At 42.7% G+C, this 20,049-nt stretch overlaps 1 protein-coding gene across 2 annotated transcripts in view; it reads right to left on the bottom strand.

Annotated features, from left to right (window-relative positions):
- Window positions 1–20,049, bottom strand: part of FRMD3 (FERM domain containing 3) — a 300,454-nt gene that overhangs the window by 134,608 nt on the left and 145,797 nt on the right. The window contains exon 2 of one of the 2 annotated variants that reach the window (XM_077474871.1): window positions 10,874–10,978. In XM_077474871.1, coding sequence (XP_077330997.1) covers window positions 10,874–10,978 — 105 coding nt within the window. Of the gene's footprint in view, window positions 1–10,873; window positions 10,979–20,049 lie in introns of those variants that run through there. The other variant, XM_077474872.1, reaches the window with a different exon arrangement.

Here is a 20,049-nt window from a genome sequence, read left to right as displayed (position 1 = left end):
TTTCAGGAGCAGAGGTATGACTGATTCAGAAAGACTTTTTTCACTTAGGATCTGGGCTTCAACAGCCAAGCTGTTAAAGCCAGCGACTGTAAAGCAGGGTGGTAAACTGGACTTTGGGACAGAATATCCCTCCATTATGATCTTACAGAACAGAAATGTCAGAGAAGGAAAGGCATAGATCAGGTTGTATTGATCCAAACAGAGCCAACAGGGCAGCCACTGCTGTGGATCCCTGCATCTGGAGACAAACCTTGAGGCCAAGGAGTCCATATCTGGCATCCCCCACCTGAAACACGGGTTCTAAAACACCTCTGGGTCAAGAGACCATTTTACAGAGTCCATGTGCTGATGCCAGAATCTGATCCGGTTTCTCCTTTTAACCTACCTGATGATTGATGTACATCACTGCCATGGCCTTGTCCGACTGCATACTGATTGTATGACCATGCAGTTGATGACTCTAGTGTTGAAAATAGAGGCAAACAGCTTGGAGCTGTTTTAGTATTAGTATTAGTAGTATGTTCATTAAGCAGTGGTCTGTAACCCATCGCTATCTACCTGTCAGTCATGGTCATGTGGTGGGTAGGAGTCACAAACTCATCCTCCCTCTGATCACAAGCCAAAGTTCCAGGTGCCGCCCTATCTACTGACTGAAGTGCTAAACTTTGCAGTTAAACATCCAGCACCAAGCAACTGTTCTGCCAGTAGCCAAGAACTCCTCCCTCGTGGCTGTTTGGAGGAGATAGATTTCATCCTCTCAGCTTCCTGGGCTTTTAAATTCTACCTGACACCTTACACCAGATGCACACCATCTACAGCCCCTCCTTGGTTATTCTTAAATAGGAGGAACAGCTCACACGTTTCTACTTTGGTCTGTTGTCTGACCTCCGAACTCGGTGTTACTTACAGCCTGCCCATGTACCCAGTGATACTTACCCCGTACCCTGTGCTCTGCATTACTTCTGACCCCTGCTGTATATTGCATTATACTGCTCTCCATTACAAACTACTGACCTATGCATTATTTACTCTTGAATCCTGTACTCCTGTACTCCTCGTCATTCTAGAGACCTCTGTGTTACTGCTGACCTCTGCACTCTGCGTTACTTATTCTGTATCCCTGTACTCTGCGTTCCTTACTCTGACCCCTGAGCTCTGCCTTGCAGATTACTAATCTCTTAAATCTGTGTTAATCCTGACCCCTGCACTATGCCTAAAGAATGCTGACCCCAGAACTTACTACTGACCTGAACTCTGCTTTAATTACTACTCACCCCTGAACTTTGCACTGATTAATAATGATCCCTGAGCTTTTCAAACCTTTGTTACTATTTAATGGGGCCTTGCTAGATTAGTTCATGTAAAAAAATTGTGACTGTATGCTGGTGATTTTGATCACTTCCATGTTGTTCTGGTAGATCTCCACCTCTCCAGTGTTGCCCACCCCTGTCAGGGTGTCCAAGACATTTCCACAGTCTGTCAACCAGGCATCAGTTGTGAGGATCTTCCAGGATAGTTTAAAAAATATTTGGCAAATTCCATGGCTAGAAAGGTGAGCTTCTAGGCCAGAGACAAAGTGGTCATAGGTGTTAGGCGCATTGGTAGGTCCAGCAATGATTTGAAATGAAATCAGGCCAAAGGGGACTACCTTAAAAGAGGCTACCATCAGACCCATAACTCTTACGAAGTAGCAGATTTGGACAGCTCTAATGCCCCATACACACGGTCGAAAAATTCAGATGGAAAATGTGCGATCGGATCGTGTTGCTCGAAAATCCGATCGTGTGTGGGCTCCATCTGACTTTTTCCATCGGAAATTTCGGACACACAAAGTTTGAGAGCAGGATCTAAAATTTTCCGACAACAAAAAAAAATCGTTTAAATTCCGATCGCGTGTAGACAATTCCAACGGACAAAGTGCCACGCATGCTCAGAATAAATTACCAGGCGAAAGCTATTGGCTACTGGCCCGTTTATAGTCCCGTCGTACGTGTTCTACATCAATGCGCCCAGAATGATCGGATTTTCCGACAACTTTTCCAGCTGTGTGTAAGCAAGACAAGTTTGAGCCAACATCCGTCGGAAAAAATCTGATGGATTTTGTTGTCAGACTGTAAGTTCTGGATCTGCAAGTGAAAAGCTAGGATATTCTCTCGAGGAAGGAAAACTCTGGACTGAGCTGTATCCAGGATCAGACCCAGATATTCCAAGCCATGAGTCAGTTCCAAAGCGACGACTTTTGAAGGTGTTGAATGTTGAAACCTTTTTCGGTCTTAACCAAAGTGGACTGAAATTGAACGCTATTATTATAATAGCGCCAACTGTTTGTGACCCGCTTTACAAAATTAAGTAAATGGTACAATAAATATTGTTGTAGCTATGTAATAACTTGTCTATTGCCCTAGTTAGCTAGTCTATTAAAACTCTGACCACATGTTACTCTTGGTATCACAATAATACAAGGTTAGCTATGAAACCAAGCACACGGTTTAATAACAAAGTCTTATTTATTTCCCCAAAATCATAGGAATACGCTAACACAAAATACTAAATAGATATTACAAACATATACCAACAAAACACATCCTATCAGAATATCAAATATACTTATCACAAGGCTCTCCGCGAGACGTCCAGCTGGGCTAAGATGACCAAGAGAGTGCCAAAGCCATGAGGCTTAGGCCCAAGCCAGGATCCAAAAGAAAAAGGGACTATTTCTCTTTTGTGTGCCCTTTTTACTCAAACATTCACACCCACTCGTAACCATCCCCCAATTGCCTCCTGTCTAACGAGGTATTGCCAAGAGGTAGTCCTTCTAATATCCAGGAAGCATGCTGTATTGTCCACTAGGGGGCAGCGTTTGTCCATGAATCATCACTGTCCGACCTGGGTCAAATCTTCATAGACATCTTGGTCTTTGATCTTCTGTAGCTCAACCCATCAGTCATCTTGGCAGCAGTAGCGCTCTTTGAAGCTTTGTTTGCAGACATGCTGATCAAGCACTTCAATCTTTAGCCAAACTCAACTCCCCTGCCAGGGGGCATGAATCAACACCCTGCTCGGTCAACTTACAATTTCCAACTTAGGCCACCTGGTTGTATCAACCAGGAAGTAAAACTCCAGAAATATGGCACTAGACCATGTTGCTATCCAACACAAAATGAAAGGCAGACATTACAGCTACAATACAATTTGGTACAAGAGGAATCAGAGGGTAATTTCTTAGTAAATTATTTAGAAAATATATGCCAATGAACCACTGAAATATTTAATAATAGTGTAACCTCAAGTTAGCCCCTTCATGGTGCAGGGAAAACAACTCTTAACGCCTGAACACTGCAATTTTTGACACGTGTTACTGTTAATAATGTGGCTGCAGTTTGTAGCGTCATGGCTGACCAATCCCCTTATGTCATGTATTCATTCACCTAGCTTGTCCATATTAACTAAAAAGGATAGGCAACTTCTTGATTCAGGATGCAATCCATGCCTCACCATTTCCTCTGTGTTACATCACAACTGTGGGCGTTCTAAAATGGCAAAAGACTGCATGGTGATCTATCTGTTAATTGCTCTGCCTGCTTGGTCTGTCAGATCTAATTACTGTTTAGCTCTCACCTGAAGAGCACTAGACAGAGACCGAGGGATTGTGGAATATATAGTTTCTTCACAGGAAATGTCAGTTCTCAAACTACACACAAAGGCCATGCGTTAATCCATGCAGTGCCATGTCGCATGTCTCATGTTTCAACACAAGCAGCATCTAATCACATGCAAGCAAAAATACTGTTTTATTTTCCCTGGATGTGCTTAGGTATTCTTTACAAAGTGAATTTGCCCACATTTACTAAACTATTGGGAAATTCCCTTGCAGCGTGAACAACCTATTTGCCTTTAGTAAATGTCTACTGCCCTATTTCTAAAATCATGGATGATTCACAGCTGAGCAGCCTTAGAAGCATAACCAAACCATTATGTTTGCTTACTGCTTTTATTAATAATTTTTTTTTAACCTTCTTTTTAATTGAGTTTTAGCAAAAAAGTCTACAAGATAGAGCCAATTGGGCATACCCGAGCTCAAATCATACATACAGTACAAATAACATGTGCTGACAAGCTGACTATGTTACCATGTAGGGCAAAGCAGCTTCCTTGGGCAAGTGTTAAAGGGGTTGTAAAGGTAAAAATTTTATAGGTTTAAATCAATGTCTGTTAGGTACTTATACACATTCATGTTCTTACTTTTATATATATTTTTTCTATATATCCGAAAATCTACCTTCAATATCATGCCCCTTCATTTCCTCTGCTGTCTCTGCCTTTATTTCCGGGTTTGCGGTGCGCGTTCATGACAGGCACGGCACAGCGTAATAAAAAACTACAATTCCCATCATGCTTAGCGGCATTGCGCGTGCGCGCATGCGCACTGTCTTTTTTTTTCATTTCGCCTGGTTACCGAGAACGAGCAAAGTTCTCGTGTAAAACGCCCCCAGTAAACACCCATTCCTGCCCACACAGATCCTAAGTTAACACCCATCTCCACACACCGCCCCCAGTTAACACACATTCCAGCCTCCAACAATAGAAACGAAAGCAGCATGGTAAAAGCTAAAATCTATACAAAACGATTGATTTCCCAGTCTATGTAAACCGTATTACCATGTCTGCTTTTGTCTGTGGTTACAATACACACATATATATATATATATATATATATATATATATATATATATATATATATATATATATATATATATATATATTTATTTATTTATTTATTATTATTATACACGATTTATGATTTATATAGTGATTACAATTTACGCTGCACTTTACTATATATATATATTCTGGATTTAAATTTATTTTTTAAAAACTCATACTATACATTTTTTCTAATGAAATAAATGTAAACTTTATTGCAATAAATCATTGTATTTTCTGTTATAATTACAGTATAATTAAATTTTTTGATTACATATAAAAAGAAAAAAAAAATTATGTATATGTGTGTATATATATATATATATATATGTATATGTGTGTGTATATATATATATATATATATATATATATATATATATATATATATTTATATGTAATCGAAAAATGTAATTATACTGTAATTATAACAGAAGATACGATGATTTATTCCAATAAAGTTTACATTTTTTTCATTAGAAAAATGTATAGTATGAGTTTTTTAAAACTAAATTTAAATACAGAAAAAAATGATTTTATATATATATACAGTGGTGTGAAAAAGTGTTTGCCCCCTTCCTCATTTCCTGTTCCTTTGCATGTTTGTCACACTTAAGTGTTTCGGAACATCAAACCAATTTAAACAATAGTCAAGGACAACACAAGTAAACACAAAATGCAATTTGTAAATGAAGGTGTTTATTATTAAAGGTGAAAAAAAATCCAAACCATCATGGCCCTGTGTGAAAAAGTGATTGCCCCCCTTGTTAAAACATACTATAACTGTGGTTGTCCACACCTGAGTTCAATTTCTCTAGCCACACCCAGGCCTGATTATTGCCACACCTGTTCACAATCAAGGCATCACTTAAATAGGAGCTGCTTGACACAGTAAGGTCCACCAGAAGATCCTTAAAAGCTACACATCATGCCGAGACCCAAAGAAATTCAGGAACAATTGAGAAAGAAAGTAATTGAGATCTATCAGTCTGGAAAGGGCTATAAAGCCATTTCCAAAGCTTTGGGAATCCAGCGAACCACAGTGAGAGCCATTATCCACAAATGGCGAAGACATGGAACAGTGGTGAACCTTCCCAGGAGTGGCCGGCCGCCCAAAATTACCCCAAGAGCGCAGCGACGACTCATCCAAGAGGTCACAAAAGACCCCACAACAACGTCCAAGGAACTGCAGGCCTCACTTGCCTCAGTTAAGGTCAGCGTTCATGCCTCCACCATCAGGAAAAGACTGGGCAAAAATGGCCTGCATGGCAGAGTTCCAAGGAGAAAACCACTGCTGAGCAAAAAGAACATCAAAGCTCGTCTCAATTTCTCCACAACACATCTTGATGATCCCCAAGACTTTTGGGACAACATTCTGTGGACCGATGAGACAAAAGTGGAACTCTTTGGAAGGTGTGTGTCCAAGTATATCTGGCGTAGAAGGAACACTGCATTTCATAAAAAGAACATTATACCAACAGTAAAATATGGTGGTGGTAGTGTGATGGTCTGGGGCTGTTTTGCTGCTTCAGGACCTGGAAGACTTGCCGTGATAAAAGGAACTATGAATTCTGCTGTCTACCAAGAGATCCTGAAGGAGAATGTCCGACCATCTGTTCGTGTACTCAAGCTGAAAGGAACTTGGGTTCTGCAGCAGGACAATGATCCTAAACACACCAGCAAGTCCACCACCGAATGGCTGAAGAAAAACAAAATGAAGACTTTGGAGTGGCCTAGCCAAAGTCCTGACCTGAATCCTATTGAGATGTTGTGGTATGACCTTAAAAAGGCCGTTCATGCTCGAAAACCCTCTAATGTAACTGAATTAGGACAATTCTGCAAAGATGAGTGGGCCAAAATTCCTCCAGGACGCTGTAAAAGCCTCATTGCACGTTATCGCAAACGCTTGGTTGCAGTTGTTGCTGCTAAGGGTGGCCCAACCAGTTATTAGGTTTAGGGGGCAATCACTTTTTCACACAGGGCCATGATGGTTTGGATTTTTTTTCACCTTTAATAATAAACACCTTCATTTACAAATTGCATTTTGTGTTTACTTGTGTTGTCCTTGACTATTGTTTAAATTGGTTTGATGTTCCGAAACACTTAAGTGTGACAAACATGCAAAGGAACAGGAAATGAGGAAGGGGGCAAACACTTTTTCACACCACTGTATATATATATATATATATATATATATATATATATATATATATATATATATATATATATATATATAGATATAGTAAAGCGCTGCGTAAATTGTAATCGCTATATAAATTGTGTATAATAATAATAAATCTATAAATATTATAACCCTAAATAGTTTAAAATCATGAGCATGAGCAGACATAGGGATGGAGGGATGTATGAGCAGACATAGGGATGGAGGGATGGATGAGCAGACATAGGGATGGAGGGATGGATGAGCAGACATAGGGATGGAGGGATGGATGAGCAGACATAGGGATGGAGGGATGGATGAGCAGACATAGGGATGGAGGGATGGACATGAGAGAGATGTGATGGAGAGAAGTATGTATAATAAATAAGGCGGAGGGATGGATGAGCAGACATAGGGATGGAGGGATGGATGAGCAGTCATAGGGATGGAGGGATGGACATGACAGAGATGTGACGGAGAGAAGTGTGTATAATAAATAAGGCGGAGTGATGGATGAGCAGACATAGGGATGGAGCGATGGATGAGCAGACATAGGGATGGAGGGATGGATGAGCAGACATAGGGATGGAGGGATGGATGAGCAGACATAGGGATGGAGGGATGGATGAGCAGACATAGGGACGGAGGGATGAATGAGCAGACCTAGGGATGGAGGGATGGATGAGCAGACATAGGGATGGAGGGATGAATGAGCAGACCTAGGGATGGAGGGATGGATGAGCAGACATAGGGATGGAGGGATGGATGAGCAGACATAGGGATGGAGGGATGGACATGACAGAGATGTGACGGAGAGAAGTGTGTATAATAAATAAGGCGGAGGGATGGATGAGCAGACATAGGGATGGAGTGATGGATGAGCAGACATAGGGATGGAGGGATGAATGAGCAGACCTAGGGATGGAGGGATGGATGAGCAGACATAGGGATGGAGGGATGGACATGAGAGAGATGTGATGGAGAGAAGTATGTATAATAAATAAGGCGGAGGGATGGATGAGCAGACATAGGGATGGAGGCATGGATGAGCAGACATAGGGATGGAGGGATGGTGAGCAGACATAGGGATGGAGGGATGGTGAGAAGACATAGGGATGGAGGGATGGATGAGCAGACATAGGGATGGAGGGATGGACATGAGAGAGATGTGATGGAGAGAAGTATGTATAATAAATAAGGCAGAGGGATGGATGAGCAGACATGGGGATGGAGGGATGGACATGAAAGAGATGTGACAGAGACAAGTGTGTATAATAAATAAGGCGGAGGGATGGATGAGCAGACATAGGGATGGAGGGATGGATGAGCAGACATAGGGATGGAGGGATGGACATGACAGAGATCTGACGGAGAGAAGTGTGTATAATAAATACGGCGGAGGGATGGATGAGCAGACATAGGGATGGAGTGATGGATGAGCAGGCATAGGGATGGAGGGATGGACATGACAGAGATGTGACGGAGAGAAGTGTGTATAATAAATAAGGCGGAGGGATGGATGAGCAGACATAGGGATGGAGGGATGGTGAGCAGACATAGGGATGGAGGGATGGATGAGCAGACATAGGGATGGAGTGATGGATGAGCAGACATAGGGATGGAGGGATGGATGAGCAGACATAGGGATGGAGGGATGGATGAGCAGACATAGGGATGGAGGGATGGACATGAGAGAGATGTGATGGAGAGAAGTATGTATAATAAATAAGGCGGAGGGAAGGATGAGCAGACATAGGGATGGAGCCATGGATGAGCAGACATAGGGATGGAGCCATGGATGAGCAGACATAGGGATGGAGGGATGGACATGACAGAGATGTGACGGAGAGAAGTATGTATAATAAATAAGGCGGAGGGATTGATGAGCAGACATAGGGATGGAGTGATGGATGAGCAGACATAGGGATGGAGGGATGGATGAGCAGACATAGGGATGGAGGGATGGATGAGCAGACATAGGGATGGAGGGATGGATGAGCAGACATAGGGATGGAGGGATGGATGAGCAGACATAGGGATGGAGGGATGGATGAGCAGGCATAGGGATGTACATGAGAGAGATATAAAGCTGGGATGCATGTAAAAATAATATTACTGCCTAGGCAATGTGGTTGGGGGGTGGGGCGTTTTTGTTTATATTGTGTATGAGCAGTACATGCTTGCTGGTGCATGAATACAGTAAAGGAAATCATCTAAATAAACATTATATTGCAAATTGACAGTAATTAAATAGTCCCCTATAATGCTTGGTTAAAGATTACCTTGTTGGTTAATATAAACTTTAGAGGCTGCAGCTGTTTTCTTGTCTCTTTGACTTTAGTTTTGAAGATCTTACGTTATGATTCTAGTCTGCAGACTGCTAGGGGGCGGAGCCAAGGCGGGGCTGTGTAGATCAGTGCAAAATCCTAATAAGGAATAGAAGGAGGTGCTGCATCACTGCAGACACACCCACAAACCACCAGCCTCTGTGTCTCTCTGTTACGTACAGAGCGTCTCCACGCAGGGCTGTAGTACTAGCCTGGGGCGAGCATAACTCCTCACCACCACACACCAACGGCTCGAGAGACAGTGAGAAGCAACCAGGAAGTACTACAGAAAGAGAAGATTTTGAAGAGGGACCAGTGACAATTGGAGAGGAACAGAAAGAACAGGTAAGTGAAATAGCACTGCCTCAGCTTAGAAGAAGATAATAAGCTAATAAAAAAAATAACTTTACAACCCCTTTAATGTCTGTGAGCGAAGATGGCTCGTACAACCCTTGACACCCAGGTTTGATGTGGCAGTAAGGAGAAGAGTTGGAGAAGATCGTTTTATGTTCTAATTTCTTTGGCACTGCATATGGCCCTAACACCTCCCACCGCATACCGTTTACCATTGGTTACTGAAACAACACATCAAAGTAATCAGTGTGCATGAGGCAGGAGTGAGCAGGGACAAAGCCAGCAATGTCAAAGGCTAGTTGATGTCTGAGTTTTGAGCCTTCAGGTGCTTTACCACCTCTTTACGTGGTAACATGTACAAATTGCTTCTTCTAGGATTTGAAAATAGTTTGTTTAGGTGCCAGTAACACATAAGTAGTCATCTTAAATTGGCATTTGGAGCACAAGCCAATAGTTTTTGGGAGAAAACAAGCAAATGAGGTGCAGAGTTGAACACTTTGGTTCAGACTCTGTTTAACATTGGGCAGGTCCATAGGACACCTTTAATGCTTTTGCAGCCACTAAAGCACAGTGGGTAATGCGAGGAGAGAAGGTGTGTTAATCTGGTTGGCACTATGTACCATTGGAGCACATTAGTGGCACACTGAATGGAAGTTATCCATATAGGACAGGTGGCAACCGTGGACCAAATTTGTTGCAAATATTCCTTGGATTTAGTAGCTCACCCTCCCACTTGGAACCATAAGAGTGAGACATATGGGTGGGCAGGTAATTAAACGGGGAATAAATGACAATAATTTGCTTAGGGAAGAGAGGTGTGTGATAACAGATGTGCTCAAAAAGCATATGCTTCACTGAATCAGGTGCAGGTACTTCTTAAGGGAACTACGTCCAAAAAATGGTCATTGAGTTGTTTTGAATTCCCCTGATTGTGCTTTGTCCAGAATAGTGACTCTTTGAGGGTTTGGAATGTTGGACGGTGATTTGCTGGATACAGTGTCAGGTATGAGTGAACATGCACTTGCCCAGGTACTGTATTCTATGTAGGATTTTTCCCATTTGAAGATAAAAGTCTATGTGAGGGTGGATACTGTTTAAAGCGGTCAATTTGTCTCCATATCTTGTGTGATCCACCATAGCTTGCCACTACTTATGTGGCACATAAGCTGAAAATGTCAATAACATCAGAAAAAGGCACTGAAATATCTACATTACAAAACACTAAAACATTTTCATTAGTTTCATTAACTATAAGGTGACTTCATTGAGAGTCACTGTTTCAATTTATGTAGCATAATAATGCAGGTTCCTATTTTTATAATGTACATACCCGCTGTTTTTCTGGGTCAACAAAGCGAATTCCAAAGTAGTCCTTTTCTAACAGGTTGTAGTGGTTGTAGATATAGTCAATAAGAAATTGGCCTTTGGTCTCTTTCTGGAAAAGAAAATGTACTTATTAATTATATGAATACACTATTAGGTCAAAAATGTAAGGCATAATAATAAATTACTATAAAAAGCCTTATAGGACAAATATGAGATATAGAATGCAGCTGCTTAGCCACAGGGCAAGAGGGCTGGGGTGCTGCAAGTGGGCTGACATATATTATTTAATAAGGTAAAGCAAAAAAAACAGTCTGCAAAGTGAAGTAAACTATAACAACATATTACATGTCGTCCTTGAGGCGCCCCAACAAGTCATGTTTTCAGAATTTCCCTCAGATGAAACAGCTGTGGAAATTACTAAGGGTCCTTTCACACGGGGCGGATCAGTTCTGATCCGCCCCGTGGATGTCCGTTTGCTCAGCGGGGATCACTCCGCCGATCCCCGCTGAGCAGGGAGATGACAGGTCTGTCTCTGCACACTGCGCAGGGACGGACCTGTCACAGCGCCGCTCTCCCCTATGGGAGATCGGATGACGACGGACCGCAGTGCCCGTCGTCATCCGATCCGATCCGCAGACGGATGGAAAAATAGCTTTTTCCTCCGTCACACTTTTTCGGATCGGAGCGGGTCGGATGTCAGCGGACATGTCACCGCTGACATCCGACGCTCCATAGAGCTCTATGGAGCACCCGTTCAGGTCCGCCTGAAAAACTGACAGGCGGGCCTGAACGGCACGTTGGTGTGAAAGAGGCCTAAGGGGGTGAAACTGATCAAATCACTTGTGCAAAATAATGGGAAGCCTGAAAACATGACATGTTGGGGTGCCTTGAGGACTGGAGTTGAGAAACACTGATATAGAGGAATGAGATTAGGTGAGAAAAAATTGCTTTCGTTGTGGAATAAGCTGGATAAGGGTTGAGTCAAACAAGCATAACACGTGCACTATTTTTATTTAGTTTTATGATCAAATATTTTATTCTCAATACACTAAACATACACAGAAAGGCATTGATCAATACTTTTTTTTAACATGTTTCTGAATTATTATGCTAAGGAGCTAAGCACATATCTCTGTCCATACTATTAGACCTTATCAATCCCAGGGAATATTTCTTTGTTTCGATAATATTTTTTAAATCAAACAAGTACATGTTTTAGGCACATAGCAATGTACATTGTGTAAACAAATGCATAGCTAGTTTAGGATTTTTAGAGACGTACATATACAATGCAACAGTTCCATGATAGGTGGGTTACATTTGAAAAGCATTCCAATGCTTTCTTATTATCTGTATGGTTGGATGTGCTGTCTAAAGTAACCTACAAGCAGGAAGGTCCCCAATGTTGTGATGAAGGGATATGCAATTAGCGGACCTCCAGCTGTTACGGAACTACAAGTCCCATGAGGCATAGCAGGACTCTGACAGCCACAAGCATGACACCCAGAGACAGAGGGATGATGGGACTTGTAGTTTTGCAACAACTGGAGGTCCGCTAATTGCATATGCCTGTTGTAATGGACTGGATGGTTGGCTGTGTATTTTTATACCTCCGGTAAATTTCTGAACAAGCTAGGAGGGGGCTTTACTCATAAACTCCAGCCAGAGCATTAAAGTAGATCAATAAGAAAAAAAAAGAGAAATATAGCAAGAAGTGAATGCAGGGGCTCCCACCTGCAGTGGAAATAAAAAGTCTAAACACCCCTGTTAAAATGTCAAGTTTCTGTGATGTAACAAAATCAGACAAAGATAAATCATTTCAGAACTTTTTCCACCTTTAATGTGACCTATACACTGTACAACTCAGTTGAAAAACAGATTGAAACATTTTAGGAGGGGAAGAAGTAAAAATAAAAAAATAAAATAATGTGATTGCATAAGTGTGCACACCCTCTTATAACTGGGGAAGTAGCTGTGTTCAGAATTAAGCAATCACATTCAAACTCATGTGGAATAGGAGTGAGTACACACCTACCATCATTTCAAGTGCCTCTGATTAACCCAAAATGAAGTTCAGCTGTTCTAGTAGGTCTTTCCTGACTTTCTTAGTCACATCCTACAGCAAAAACCATGGTCCGCAGAGAGCTTGCAGAGTATCAGAGGGATCTCGTTTTTAAAAGGTATCAGTCAGGAGAAGGGTACAAAAGAATTTCCGAGGCATTAAATACTAGACATGCGCATTCGTTTTCGTCAGAATGCATTTTCGTCCGAATTTCAGCTATTTTCGTTTTCGTATTGACGATTAACGATAACGAAAGCACAGAATCCGAAAAAACAAAAGATCCGACAGAAATAAATGCTTTATTTTCGTTTTCATTGTTACAACAGTTCGATATAGAATAGGAGTTTCGACGTGACTCTGACAATAACAATCTGTGTCTATAGAACCTGTGGTCGAATGTGCCTAACCTTACCTCTATTAGTCCAAGATTATATAAAGAAAATATTCGACAGAGAAAAAAGATTTGACAGAGAGAAAAGATTCTGCAAGTTACTGTCCTAAAAAGTGTTTGGGGACCCGGGTCCTGCCCCAGGGGACATGTATCAATGCAAAAAAAAGTTTTAAAAAAACAGCAGTTTTTTCGGGAGCAGTGATTTTAATAATGATTAAAGTGAAACAATAAAAGTGTAATATTCCTTTAAATTTCGTAGGGGGGGTAGAATTTTTCAAAAGTGTGTTTGTCTTATTTAACTATTTTTTACACTTTCTTTGTGAAATGGTAGGAGTACTTTTGTACCCCCTTACCATTTCAAACAGGGGGGGCCAGATCTGGTGGTCCCCTTGTTAAATGGGGCTTCCAGATACTGATAAGCCCCCCGCCCGCAGACCCCCACAACCACCGGCCAGGGTTGTGGGGATGAGGCCCTTGTCCTCATCAACATGGGGACAAGGTGCTTTGAGGGGTCACAGACCCCCAAAGCATCCTCCCAACATTGAGGGCATGTGGCCTGGTACGGTTCAGGAGGGAGGGGGGGCCTCTCTCTCGTCCCCCCCTCTTTTCCTGCGACCTGCCAGGTTGCGTGCTCGGATAAAGGGTCTGGTATGGATTTTTAGGGGGACCCCATGTCAATTTTTTTTTTTTGACGCGGGGTTCCTCTTAATATCCATACCAGACCTGAAGGGCCTGGTAATTGAATTTGGGGGACCCACACGCTTTTTTTATTTATTTATTTATTTTATCAATGACTTTCAATGAGTGTTCTCTGTATTACGGAGCTGACAATTCATAATAGCTGCGAGTGATTTTAAAGGACTTTTTTTCCTGCATAAATGACACTTTGTGCAGGGACAGTTCTAAGCACCAGAAATATGCGCCCCTTCACAGGCATACTATAGACACCCCCCCCCCCCCCCTACGAAAATTTAAAGGAATATTACACTTTTATTGTTTCACTTTAATCATTATTAAAATCACTGCTCCCGAAAAAACTGCCGTTTTTAAAACTTTTTTTGCATTGATACATGTCCCCTGGGGCAGGACCCAGGTCCCCAAACACTTTTTAGGACAGTAACTTGCAAATTAGCACTTTAGATTTTGAACGCTGGAGTCCCATAGACTTTAATAGGGTTCTAAAGTTCACACGAAGTATGCTATATACTAGCTCCGTCGAATCTTCTTTATACATTCGACAGACACCATAAGCCTTCAAAGAAAGATTCGATCGTAATTCATGTGGATTTTCGGACGAATGCAATTTTTGAACGAAAAACGAAATAAATAAAAACGAATTTCGGGAGTAACTAAATAAATTAATTTTTCGGACGAAAACGAAATTCCGAAACAAAATATTTTACTCTGCACATGTCTATTAAATACACGATGGAACACAGTGAAGACAGTCATCATCAAGTACAGAAAATATGGCACAACAGTGACATTACCAAGAACTGGACATCCCTCCAAAATTGATAAAAAGACCTGAAGAAAACTCGTCAGGGAGACTGCCAAGAGGCCTACAGCAACTTCAAGGAGCTGCAGGAATATCTGGCAAGTACTGGCTGTGTGGTACATGTGACAACAATCTCCTTTATTCTTCATATGTATGGGGTAGAGTGGCAAGACGGAAGCCTTTTCTACCAAGAAAAACATCCAAGCACGGCTAAATTTTGCAACAACACATCTGAAGTCTCCCAAAAGCATGTGGAAAAATGTGTTATGGTCTGATGTTTAGCGCAAAAACAACACTGCACGTCACCAAAAGAACACCATACCCACAGTGAAGCATGGTGGTGGCAGCATCATGCTTTGGGGCTGTTTTTCTTTAGCTGGAACAGGGGCCTTAGTCAAGGTAAAGGGAATTATGAACAGTTCCAAATACCAGTGAAAATTGGCACAAAACCTTCAGGCTTCTGCTAGAAAGCTGAACATGAAGATGAACTTCATCTTTCAGCATAACAACGACCCAAAGTATACATCCAAATCAACAAAGGAATGGCTTCACCAGAAGAAGATTGAAGTTTTGGAATGGCCCAGCCAGAGTCCAGACCTGAATCCGATTGGAAATCTGTGGGATGATCTGAGGAGGGCTGTGCCCAGGAAATGCCCTCGCAATCTGACAGATTTGGAGTGTTTTTGCAAAGAAGAGTGGGTGTAAATACATATTTGGCGACCCATCACAGTTTGCTACAGAAGTGACGTTCCGTCACCGCCATCTTGCTAAACGCCACACTCATCCACAGTAAGGTTAAGAAGGGGGAAAGCGGACATGTTGGTACACCCACCGAAGTTTTGCATTTTACACTTATTTATAACAGTAAAGTCAGTTTATATAGTGAAATACAGTACTTACAACTCCGTCTGACTACTTAGATCTTGAATTTTAAAAGCAGCGAACTTCTGTCAGATTAGCAAACCTGTGAGATGAGCAGGGTTGCCGCTGCTTTTAAAATTCTAAGTCCTGTATTTCACTATATAAACTGACTTTACTGTTCAAAAAGGTGAAAAGGTCAAAAGGTGCTTCAACAAAGTATTAGTTTAACCACTTGCGACCAGCCATCGTCATTATACTGCGGAAAGTCGCCATGTTTCACGCGAATCGTCGTAACTGTACTTCGGCCCATTTAAGCACCCACTGCACTGCGGGGGTGCCGATGTGGGCACGAGAGCCAGAACAGGAATGTGTGTGTGCAAACACACACATCTCTGTTCTGTGAGGAGAGGAGAGACAGATTGTGAGTTCCTACTAGCTAGGAACAACGATCTGTCATTTCCTCCAGTCACTCCCATCCCCCTACAGTTAGAACACATACTAGGGCAGGGGTTCCCAACCACCGGGCCGCGGCCCACTACCGGGCCGTGGCCTCTCTGCAGCTGGGCCACAGGACAGATGCGGCATGAGAGCCAGGCGGACCGCATATCAGAGCCAGGCGGGTGGGTGGCATGAGAGCCAGGTGGGCGGGCGGCATTAGAGCCAGGCGGGTGGATGTCGGAGCTAGTTGGGCAAACGGCACGTTGGAGCCACGTGGGCGGGCGGCATGTTGGAACCGGGCAGGCGGCATGAAAGACACAGTGTTCTGTCAAAATAGCGGGGTGTATGAGACAAGCGCGTGGGCGAATGAGAGAAGCGGGCGGTGACAGATGACACCATCTCTCTCTGCCCACCCCGCATCACCACTCTTCCACCCTCACAGCCCGGCCTCTTCAATGTCGGAGGTGCATCTCTCACTGCCCGCCCTGCATCTCACTCTCCTGCCCTCACTCAGAACTGTCAACTGCACAGAGGCCTGCCTCTGTACTAAATGGACCAGTGCTGTCACCAATGCAGTGGCAATACACATCTGGTGGCACTGGCAGGTGACGTGGCAAGTGACAATACACATCTGGTGGCACTGGCAGGTGACATGGCAAGTGACAATCCACATCTGGTGGCACTAGCAGGCGACGTGGCAAGTGACAATACACATCTGGTGGCACTGGCAGGTGACATGGCAAGTGACAATCCACATCTGGTGGCACTAGCAGGCGACGTGACAAGTGACAATCCACATCTGGTGGCACTAGCAGGCAACATGGCAAGTGACAATCCACATCTGGTGGCACTAGCAGGTGACGTGGCAAGTGACAATCCACATCTGGTGGCAGGCGATGTGGCAATTGACACGCTCAGGGCTCTCACTGATTCTGCCTTAAGGTGAATTGAACTATTTCATTGTATATTACAATATAACAATATAAATAATGCGCTTCAATCACCCTGACACCATAACAACCATGGTGCCGGGATGATTGAAGCGCCAACACCAGCCATTGCCCTGACAAATTTCCACTTAAATGCAAAACAATTAATGATAATTTATTGAACTGAAATGTCTGAAAAAGCCATGTTTTTTTTTTTTAAATGCATTTGCAGATATATTGTAAATTGATAGAATAACAACACTGTCATTAGGGATGCATCAATACCATTTTTTTTTTTTACCAGTATGAGTACTGATACTTTTTTTTTGGTACTCGCCAATACCAACTACCGATACCTACTGCAACTGTTTTGTTATCGCTTCAGCTGTCAGCAATGGTACAAAGCGTAAACGTCCTGTTTGCATGAGGCCTTACAGATCAAAACGGACACAGGTCTCACTGAATTTCCAGCATGACAATCTGAATGTACTCAAAGGAATTATTCACATAATCGGTTGAAGTCATTCTTTAGTTTCATACGTGAAATAGGGATCAGCTTATAAGGGATCGCAGTAATAGCTACTTTATCTTCTTTGACAACTGCCTTCATGTTGGAGAAACACTGCCCCTCATCAGTTCTATACCTCAGGGAATGCAGAAAGCATGTGCTGTACAGACAGAGATTACAGCTAAATGCTGCTAATAGTCTTTAGAGCATCTTCCAACAAACAGCCGACCATATCCAGGAAGCAATGGGGGTTATTTATTAAAGTAAAATCCACATTGCACTGCAAGTTCACTTGAAAGTCAAGTCACTGTAGATCTGAGGGGGACATGCAAAGGAAAATATAAAACAGCATTTTAGCTTGCACATGATTGGATAATGAAAACCAGCAGAGCTTCCACTCATTTCAGATCTACCCCTTAGATTTACAGCGACTGCACTAAAGTGAGTTTGCCTTTTGTAAATAACCCCCATAGTAATCACTATGCTAAGGTCAAAGCTTTCACCAACTGCAGTGGGTTTTATCTAATGAGTTGTGCCCCAGGCCAGAATACATCATCATATAATATCAGTCTATGTTAAATATACAACATCTCTTTTTGAAAACTACAGAGGGAGGAACTTGAAACAGATTCACCAGATTAAAGAGCCCTCTAAAATTATAGAACATCAACCAATATCATTTTTTTACAGTTCTGGGACATGTAGTACTTTTGTCCCAGATTTCTAAGTGCTTTCTAATCCTAGTTATGAGGTCTGATCTGCCCTCTTCCAATTTTGCTATGGCCAATCGGACAACAGTTTTGAAAGTGACGGCTGATTCACAGCCACAGCTTGTCTAGGCAAGAGAAGTGCAGAGGGAGGTGGGATGTGTCAGCTTCTGCATTTCGCTTGCTCTTGCCTGTCTCAGGAAAGTGCTCACAGCCAAGACAACCTGCAGCTAAAAATTAGCCATCTCCTTCATAGCTGTTGTCAGATTGGCCATGGTGGGAGGGGAGGGGAGAAGGACACACTCATAAACCTATGAAAGTACTCTGTTCCATAGGGGACAGAACTGTAAAAAATAATAATGATAGATCATCTTTAAGGAAGCCGCAGCCATAGGAATGTAATGTTTGTCACACAGAAAATGTAGATCGATTGTGTTCCTAGAATTGAAATGCTAAATTGTTGTGGCTTGAGTGTATCTTTAGAAATATACTAAGCCTAAAACTGGTACTGTATGTTCATATTTTTTGGGCAATAGTGAAATGAATCATCTGCTGGCTTTCTATATAGCTTGGAGTTCAGTATCATATTTTTTTTTCTGTAATACTGTGTGTCTGTGTCTCAGAAGGCAATAAAGATTGAGTCACAACAGGATTCCTCATTTATTTGTTCCTTCTATGTAATGGGGATCCAGCAAAATACAGACATTTGTGTTTAAAGGTATTTTCTTTCCATCTGTAGCAATGTTTATCCCTAATCAGTTTGCTTTATTCTGCAGCCAACATTTTTTATATATCACGCACAAAATCAAAGTCCCAGTCTTAGTAACAGCTCCTATGGAAAGCAGTTGTGGCACTGCAAGCAAAAAAGTGGTTCTGCTTCTTTCAGTGCCACCATGTTTCCAGGTGTGGACCAGAGCTGGAACCCTCCAGTGACATCAGGGCTTTTTCATCTGTTCCTCTGCCTACAGAGGCTGACTGAAGGCATAGTATTTCCCTGTATGATGCCTATTGAGAGTTTTGAAGTGCAAACATCTACCCAGTAGCATGTGACTTCCAACACGTTACCAGCTAGGGCAGGGGTGGCCAACCAGTGGCCCGGGGGCTACATGTGGCCTGTGGAGCCCTTTGATGTGGCCCGCGACCTCTTGCTTTGGAATGGCCGGTTAGCAAGCCCAGATTGCAGGTTGCTGACCCGTCATACCACAGCATCAGTGTTGTGACGGAAGCTGGTGGTAGAGGAAGAAAGCTGCAGAGCAGAGCCCATAAGCCGATGCTTCCTGTACAGCGTCGACTTTTGCCACAGGCAGAGTCTATGGCAAAGTTCACTTAACCCACAGCACTACCCTGCACCCGCTGTGTGGGTAATCATCAGTGTGAAAGCAGTTTAGGCCCTTTTCACACAATCGGCCCTACCCAATCGGATCCTCAATTCACCTCTACAGAGCGGCAGATGTAAACAGACTTTTGTCCGTTTACTCCCACCTGCCTCCAATCCGGTCCTAAAAATCTGATTAAAAAAAATAGAAGGGAGTTTGCCCCCTTCCATCTGGGTGGATCAGATCGGAGGGCCTATAGAGTAGCCGTGACATGATCATCCACCCGCTCCGCTCATTGTAGCCAGCGACTAGTTACCAAGTTGCTTAAGTGGCCCTCGCTCTTAAAAAGGTTGGGCACCCCTGAGCTAGGGCCTCTGCAGCAACCCCTCCTCCTAGGCTGCATCTTTGAAATTTGAAGCAGACCAATAGATTTATGAAACATGATCTTAAAAGAATTATGGTACATTCAC

This window comes from Lithobates pipiens, unplaced genomic scaffold (genome assembly GCF_037356315.1).
Source record: "Lithobates pipiens isolate NorthernLeopardFrog02 unplaced genomic scaffold, aLitPip1_a1.2 Scaffold_13, whole genome shotgun sequence".
NCBI classification, from domain to species: Eukaryota; Metazoa; Chordata; class Amphibia; order Anura; family Ranidae; genus Lithobates; species Lithobates pipiens.
This window is presented reverse-complemented; position numbering and strand designations above follow the sequence as displayed.